A 7,997-nucleotide genomic window follows, 5' to 3' on the forward strand; every position below is an offset into this window, starting at 1 on the left:
GTTGTGCCCGGGAGTTGAGACCTCGGGGCCGAAGTAAAACTGCCCCGCGGGTGGGTCCTGTCGGTGACAATGGCCTCCTGTGCGGGGGGCCGTCGAACGCCACCCACCCCCACCCCCAGGGCTCCCAGCAAATCCTCAGAACCCAGCCCCGGGGCACCCTGCGGCCTAGTGGGCCTCGCTGGGGCCGCGGCCTCGCGCCGAATGTGCAGCTGTCCCGTGGCCAGGCCCGAAGCGAGGCCGTGGTGGAGCGTGTTCCCTTCTGAGACGGCAGCCGGACTAGGGCCTGCACAAGTCCATCCCTTAGGCCTGCCCTAGGGAAACCCAGTTCATGGAAAGGGCAGGACCAGTTTGGAGCAGGTTTGGATCGGCTCCACGCCCTTGAAACATCAGCTGCTTCTTCACGCAGCCTTGTTTCGCCTTCCATATGGGATTATTTTGGATCCTTGCCCCTCCTGAAAATGTATAGGTAGAAAAGTCGCCCTCAAGTTCTCAGGAACCCGTCCATCGACTTTATATCCCTGACACCTTTATGTCTCCTCCCCCCTTTTATGGGTTTTCCGCCTTTTAAAAGAGAGCGACTGCGTATGAAAATTACTTTGGAGGGCCATGGGGGAGCGAATCGAAATCTTGGTACTCTCTCAACCATTCACCACGTTTCTGCAGTCCTCTATTATACTGCCTGAAATCATCTCGTTTACAGAAAATATTTGTTTGCACTATTAGTTGGTACTGGAGTTAATTACTCAATGTGTTAACGTGAAGTAATATGTATAAAAGTAGGATCAGTGTTTATTGTGTGGGTGAGCTGTTGAGCGGTGCTTGAATAAACTGCAATTAGGGTTAGATAGAGATTAATTAACATGTGAGTGGCAAGGTGTAAAATAGTTTCCAACCCTCCACTTCAATATAATCTGCAGGCGAGGGAAGGAGAAGTTTGTGGAAGCTAATTAAATACTTTCATAAAAGCCAGTGTATTCACCCAAGATTTGGAAAGAGAGGCACATTAGGGGCAACTTGTTTCTACCCAAATGTTTTCTTTCTGTGGAGGTAGCCCCCCCTTTGTGATTGCCTGGTAGAGAGAGGTGGCTTATGCAGCCGCAACAAGCGCTTAAGGATGGCGAGGCAGGTTCGCCGGAAGCCTTTCAGCCTGAGGTAGCTTTCAAAGGAGCAGATCTTTGGAGCTGCTGCCGAGATCAACGATCACCCAATTTGGAAACTGGGGTGGGATGCGGGGCTGGTGGCTGCACCAGGATCCACAGGAAAGTCGGGATAGAAATTCGGGTTTTGAGACCATGGTGCCTGTGTTGGTATTATTTCAATGTTGGGTGAGTTTGTTGGCTTGTTTGGCATTCGGTGGCTGGGAAGGAGTGGGGGATGGAGCAGTGCGCCCCAGGGCTCACATTAACAGGAGGATGGGGGTACCTTGGGGCTGTGATTTTACTTACTTGGTTAGCTCTTAAATGGGCTATAGGGAATTATGTCCCCCAAAAGAAGCAACCCTCTTTCTAGGAGAGATATCTGGAGGTTGGAGGGGGCGCTTTTGGGGAGACTGGAGTCGGCATGGCTGAATTGGGAGGCAGGATTTGAATGAAGCGGCAGGGTCTTGGCAGGGTGAGAAAATTAACCCGCCGCCAAGTCGCCCCCCCAGGCCACCTTTTCTCTCAGACCTCTCTTTGTTTCACCTTCTCGATTTCCAACACTTTTTCCTTTTCCTTCACCTGCCCAGGCCATATACTCCTGCTGTCCGAAGTGGAGCTTCCAAGAGAAGTGGAAGGTGGGTGCGTGGGTGGGTGGATAGGAGGAATTAAGTTGGGAAAGGGGAAAGGGAGTGAATTACTGGAGCCAAACTGAGACCTTTTCTAGTCCTTTCCGTTGGCACTTAGGGATTTTTTTAATCGATAGGGGGCCTAGGGACCCCATACTCTGTCCCCCTCAGGACCTGTTCCTGAGTGGAGAAGGGGTTTGCTTCTAACGGTACTTTTCCATATGATGGTGTGTCTTTGGAGATGGAATTCGCCCTCAACCCTGTTTGCTCATATTAGACCCACCGTAATCCTCTTAAACTGTGGTTGCAGCTACAAAGCTCGTGGTCTTGCAAAAGCCGGCTGGCAAGATATAATTGTCCAGTGAACAAAACGAGCCAAAGTTTTCAAAAAACCCCACACCCTCTCCTCCTCCTTTCCTAAACCTAATTCTCTCACCCGATCTCTTGCTAGTCGCCCCCCCCCCTTCAGCCCCCCATAAGAACCCTCAGCCGGGACCACTTTTGTTGTCGCCAAGAGCACCCGGCCTGTTGAAAGTGCTGGAGCGTCTTGAGCAGTTTGTTGTGATACGCAGGTGGAATGGTCTGCAAACATGAATTCAGCCCCTCCAAACCGAGCGCAGAGCGCGCTGCTTTTGTGCGCTCCGCACAAAACGCTGAATTCCTCCGAACTTACTTGGGGCCTGCCTAGAAAGGGGCCTTTTCTTCCCTCTGCTTGTACCTCTGGCCACACTAAGTCCTGCTCGCCCCCCTTCAAGCCCCCTCCCTCTCCCCTCTGATAATCCTTCTCTTTATTTTAGAAAAACACAAAACCCGGTTCCACGCGGTGCTTTAGTGGCTAAAAGTGAAAGAGCTGTCTTGGCAGAATTCAGCTCTATGAATCACTTCGGAAAATTGGTTCGACTGAATGGCTTTAGGAGGAAAAACGTTTTAATAGGATCCAGGGGAGGTTCTGCTGTTTCAATCTGCTCCTTAAACAGGTGGAGATTGGACCTTCTCAATTATACAAACAGTAAGTACCCATCAGAGGGGAGAGCTGCCCTCAGAATCCCCTCCGAGAGCAGCCCCCAAATAGCAGAACCGATCCTGGCCTCAGAAACACGATCGCAAACCCGCGATTCTGATCGATCAGCATCTTAAACAGCCCCTGAGTTTCTCTTGTAGTCCTCCCCTAGCCTCGAGCAAGGGACCCACCCGAGAACAGCAGGCGCACCCACCGGGCGCTGAGGCCCCCAGGGCTCTGGGCGCGCTGTCCTCCCCCTGAGGACGCTTCGAGGTCGTCCTTAGGCTGCGGGAGCTCTCTCGACCTCCGACGCCAGCCAAAGCGAGCTAGTTGCTTTTGCATAAATTAATATTTCCCTATTAACAAGTTCCCCCCTCCAAACGCGGCGCCCGCGTCCATGCGCCACATCCTAATGAGGTAATTATCATTTGCGCGTGTTCGGGGCTGGCGCCCGCTCCGTGGGTAAATGGCAGTTTATTAGCACGATGCCCAGCTCGGCTGCGGAGGGCTAAGGGATACTTCGGAGGCTAGACGGAAACCCAGGGGCCCTTTGGGGAGGCGCGTCTGGGGGCCCCCCGCCCTCCCAGCGTCCCCCAAACCTGCAGGCCCTCGAAGTTGTGAATCACGTACGGAACTCTGCCTAGGCTTGGATTTGGGTTCTCCACCCCCCCCACCCCCCCAGCTTCTTTCCCCCCCTGGCAAAACCATCACGATTCTTCCCCTCCCCCTCTGCTCTCTTCCCTCCTTCCCTATACGCAAACCGCTCGCACTTTCCGGAGGGGAGTGCAAGCGACAGTTGCCTCCTTTTAAAGTTTGAGGGGCGGCGGCGGCGGCGCGGCGGCCGGCAGGCGCTGGGGAACACGGGCCTCTACGGGAGTCGCGCCGCCGCCCCTGTCATCCCACTTCGAGTGACTTCATGTGATGTCAGCTGAATGTAAAAGACAGTGATCTCACGCGGAGGGGAAGATGTTTGCCATCAAAATGTGACAGAGAAGACACGCTTCATGGCTCGGAACGCATCTCCCTGGCGGTGGGGGAACGAGGTAAATTCAAGGTGGCTCTGGCGGTCCTTTTTAACTTTGCCCTTTCCTGCACTGAGCGGCTCCCAGCTCCAGCTCAAGGGGTGGAGGCCAGGATCCAGGGCAGGGCTCCAGGGGTAATTTGAGGCTCCTTGCCCGTCTTTCTCGCTCGCTCTCTTTGCCTCTCCTTTGTAAACCCTCCCCTTCTCCCTTTCAAAGTCCTGGGAGCGGGGCTGGCCGGTTCTTCTGCGCGGGGTTAATGGGCAGTCATTTGGTACCCTTGGGTGCACTTTGTTCTGCCTCTGTTCATTTGAATGCAAATAGGTGACCCGGTGACAAGGTGCTTATTAAATTGCATTTTCTCTCCCTGCCTTTTCCCGGAACACAGACTTAGAGGAGGGCTGCTGCTTCCGACCCAGTTCGGCTCCGCTAGGCTCCAGTGCACCATGGCCAGTTCGGCTTCCCTGGAGACCATGGTGCCCCCGGCCTGCCCGCGCCCTGGAGCATCGCCGGCCACTTCCAAGACGCTGGCCTTCTCCATAGAGCGCATCATGGCCAAGACGTCAGAGCCCCGCGCGCCCTTTGAGCCCCGGCCCGGGGCGCTGGAGGCGGACGGCGGCCCGGGCAAGAAACTAATCAATCTCTGCTCCCCTCTGCCCTGCATGATTCCCCTGCAGCCTCTGGGCTACGAAGTGCCATCAAAGACGCTACTCAGTTACTCCGAGCTCTGGAAAAGCAGCCTCCGGACGGGCGGCGGCGGCAGCGGAGGAGGCGGCGGGGGGGCCCCAGTGTGCAGCGCCAGCAGCTTGTGCAAAACCAACTGTGGCGTGTGCTGCAAGGGCGAGTTAGGCCTAGCACCGACCGTGACCGTGCTGCCCGCGGGCAGGGTCATCAAGCCTCAGGCCATCAACCAGGCCGTGGGTCTTCCGGCCGGCGGTGGGTCGCTCTACTACTTCAACTACCTGGACTCCGCTGCATACCCACCTTCGGAGCTGCTCCGCAGCCACCTCTTCCCGTCTGGCCTCAATGCACAGGCCCCTGCTGCCCTGTCTGCGCACCCAAAGCTCTTTCTGCTGGAGAACGCCAAGCTGGCCAGCCTGGCCTCGGACAAGTTCCCTCATGCGCCCCCATATCACCACAAAGATCGTCTGCCCGCCCCACTAGAGCAGGTGCTGAAGGAGAACTCAACCCTGACTGCCGCCGAGCGAGGAGGCGTGAAGGGCCACAGCAAGCTGCCCGGGGGTTCCTCGGACGGCAAGCCCAAGAACTTCACCTGCGAGGTGTGCGGAAAGGTGAGGTCCGTGGTCCGAGGGGACTGGAGGTGGCTTCTTGTGGGCAGCCTGGAACGTCCCCCTTCTAGAGCTGGGGCACTGCCCACTCAAACAGGTTCAGCTGGGTCTCAGTTTTCTATTCTGTATAGTGGGAGTCGTCCTTGTCAGCAGGCACACAGGACTGACTGACTAGAGAGCAGCACAGTGGGGAAGGGAAATCTTTACAACCGACTCTCACGGAGAGTGTTGGGTGGGGGTTGGTTGTGGCCTCCCTGGGCTGATTGATTCTAGCCCTCTCTTGAAACACACCCCAAAGCCCCCTCGTGTCCCTCCATAGGTATTTAACGCTCACTATAACCTCACCCGACACATGCCGGTCCACACCGGAGCCAGACCCTTCGTGTGCAAAGTCTGTGGGAAAGGCTTCCGCCAGGCCAGCACGCTCTGCAGACACAAAATTATCCACACCCAGGTAGGTGGGGCCCGGCGGCTCCTCTCGCCTAGCCTAACCGTTGGCGCTGGGGAGGAGACGGCCACAGGCTCCCCCTTATGCCTTCCTTGGACCCCGAGTCCCTGAGATGGGTTCCCAAGGTGGCTTTTCCCCCCAGCCAAAGCTGCCATCTCACTGTTGACGCGTTCTCCTCCGCAGGAAAAACCACATAAATGTAACCAGTGCGGCAAAGCCTTCAATCGAAGCTCCACGCTCAACACTCACATCCGCATCCACGCCGGTTACAAGCCCTTCGTTTGCGAATTTTGTGGCAAAGGCTTCCATCAAAAAGGTAACAGGGCGGGCGAGCCTGGAGGCCTTCTCACTTTGGGACACTGCGGGTCTCAGCCGGCTGGAAGGCAAAGAGGATCCCGAGAGAGGGAGCGCAAGAGCCTCAGGCTCCGCGCCGCATTTCTTTGGAATAGGGTTCTGCTGGGTTTGAATGCAAGCGCTCAGGGCCAGGTGGTGGAACCTACTGGGCTGAGGTTGGTAAGGCGGCGGAAAAGGGGGAATGGATAAGAGGGACAGGGAGGAAGGAAAGGGGAGGAAAGGTTATTGCCCTGTAGGAAAAGGTTGCCTTTGTAGCTAGGACTCCCCTTTCGAATGAATGACATTGAAGAGAGGCTAAAAAACAACTACCTTCTGTGAACGACTGAGGAGTCAATGAGAAGCCCAGAGGGCCCGCTGAGACTCCAGACCTGGATCCTTTAGGTGGAGATTGGGGGATAAGAAGGTGTAACTTTAAAAAGAAGAAGAAAATGAGGGCTTCAGCCCAGAGTCCCGTGAGGAGGCAGCAGTGGGGGAGAAGGGCCAGAGAAAGCAGCACAGTTTGTCGGCTGGTCAGAGCCCCCAGGGGCTGGGCCTGGCAGAAAGGCTCAAGCTGGCCTTGGAGATAAATTGGGAAAAGGCACCCCGCTGGCCACCCTGCGAGCCTGAGCCTTGGGTCCAGTAGAGAGAGCCTTGGGCTTGATATAGATGAAGTTTGACAACTCCTTAGCTCAGAGAGGTCGTGCCCGCAGAACCAAGCGTTGCCTCTTTTTACAGGCACTGAACCACCCTGGGAGGCCAGGGAGCCTACATGCCCCCACCCTCCTTCCACTGCAACCCCTACTTTTTTTTTTTTGGTCTCCCGTAGGGAACTACAAGAATCACAAGCTGACCCACAGCGGTGAAAAGCAGTACAAATGTACCATCTGCAACAAGGCCTTCCACCAAGTCTACAACCTGACCTTCCACATGCACACCCACAACGACAAGAAGCCTTTCACGTGTGCCACTTGCGGCAAAGGGTTCTGCAGAAACTTTGATTTAAAGAAACACGTGCGCAAGCTCCACGACAGCGTGGGACCGGCCACTCCTTCCGCAAAGGACCTGGCTCGGACAGTGCCGAGCTGAGAGCTGCTGCCGCACCCTCCTTTCCAGCCCCGGGCCACCCCGAACAGATCACATGTATACACTTATTGCTGGAAGGAAAAGAAAAACTATTGCAGAGAGGCTAGGATTTATTTATGGAAACCAGCATATTTTTGGAAAGCTAAAGGTTTCCGAGACCGCAACAGACTCGCGGCTCCCACCTTTGTGTATGAGGAGACGGATTTCAGTTTCAATCCAGTGCACAGCAAGGAAGTTCATTCCAGGCCCGGGCTTCTCGGGAGGGAGGCTGGCTTATATCCCCCAGAAGAACGCTCTCAGCCATCTTTATACAGCCATGTACATTCTCCTGTACAAGCGACCACGGAATATATACGTATATATGACTCAATAAACAGAATCATTAGTCAGCGTTTTCTTTCCCCCTCTCCCCGCGCAGCAGGGTCAGCTCAGCGACTCCAAAGGGAGAGAAAGAAATAGCGTTTATATTGTTTTCTCCCAAAATGAGATTGACTTGGGGCTCCAGCCCAGGGTGATGTCGAACCGGGATTGTGGCGTTTATGAAAGTTCCCACGGCAGTGGGCCCAAAGCAGAAAGATGGCCTCCCCTTGGGCTGGGTTTCTGTTTAGTGATTCTGGCGCTTGGGATTCTGGGGTTTGTCCCACAGAGTGAGAAAATTCGGTTTGTGTGTGGTGGGGGGAAGGTTCGTGGGGGGGACGGTTGAAGTTAAAAGTGACACGCGGGAGAAAGATGCTTGGGGTATTTTCCGAAATAATTAGGTGGTCAGCAGCCGGGTGTTGGGGGGTACGTCTCCTGCTGTGAGGGTGCCAGCCCCCAGCAGTTAATCTTCTCAAGCCTCTCAAACTGGTGACTAAGGGTCCCCAAGCCAGCCAGAGACCCCAGTTCTTGGGCCTGCGCGCGGAACTTGGGGCTGTCAGCGGGCCCTGCCGCGGGAGGGCGCGCCCGAGTTCCAGGAGCCGCCGCCGCCTCCTCCTAGGGCGTCCAGATTACAACGCAGTTAGCCCATTTCCTGAATGGCTATCTTCGCAGCCGAGCACGTTGATGAAATGATCTCACGCTT

The 7,997-nt window shown here is 55.5% G+C and overlaps 1 protein-coding gene across 1 annotated transcript; it reads left to right on the plus strand.

The window, feature by feature from the left end:
* The first annotated feature begins 4,230 nt into the window (after positions 1–4,230).
* Positions 4,231–6,940, plus strand: FEZF2 (FEZ family zinc finger 2). Its single transcript, XM_075550740.1, has 4 exons — positions 4,231–5,076; positions 5,393–5,527; positions 5,705–5,837; positions 6,681–6,940. The coding sequence occupies exons 1-4, from the start codon at positions 4,231–4,233 to the stop codon at positions 6,938–6,940; spliced, it is 1,374 nt and encodes a 457-aa protein (XP_075406855.1).
* Positions 6,941–7,997: the final 1,057 nt, after the last annotated feature.

The sequence above is a fragment of the Tenrec ecaudatus genome, chromosome 5, assembly GCF_050624435.1.
Source record: "Tenrec ecaudatus isolate mTenEca1 chromosome 5, mTenEca1.hap1, whole genome shotgun sequence".
In the NCBI taxonomy this organism is placed as follows: domain Eukaryota; kingdom Metazoa; phylum Chordata; class Mammalia; order Afrosoricida; family Tenrecidae; genus Tenrec; species Tenrec ecaudatus.

What these genes read in the sequence shown, in the direction of transcription:
- FEZF2 (XM_075550740.1), top strand. Translation starts at nt 4,231, where the DNA reads ATGGCCAGTTCGGCTTCCCTGGAGACCATGGTGCCCCCGGCCTGCCCG. An exon ending in CCTGCGAGGTGTGCGGAAAG is followed by an intron (nt 5,077 to 5,392) that starts GTGAGGTCCGTG and finishes GTCCCTCCATAG; the next exon opens with GTATTTAACGCTCACTATAA. An exon ending in CAAAGGCTTCCATCAAAAAG is followed by an intron (nt 5,838 to 6,680) that starts GTAACAGGGCGG and finishes GGTCTCCCGTAG; the next exon opens with GGAACTACAAGAATCACAAG.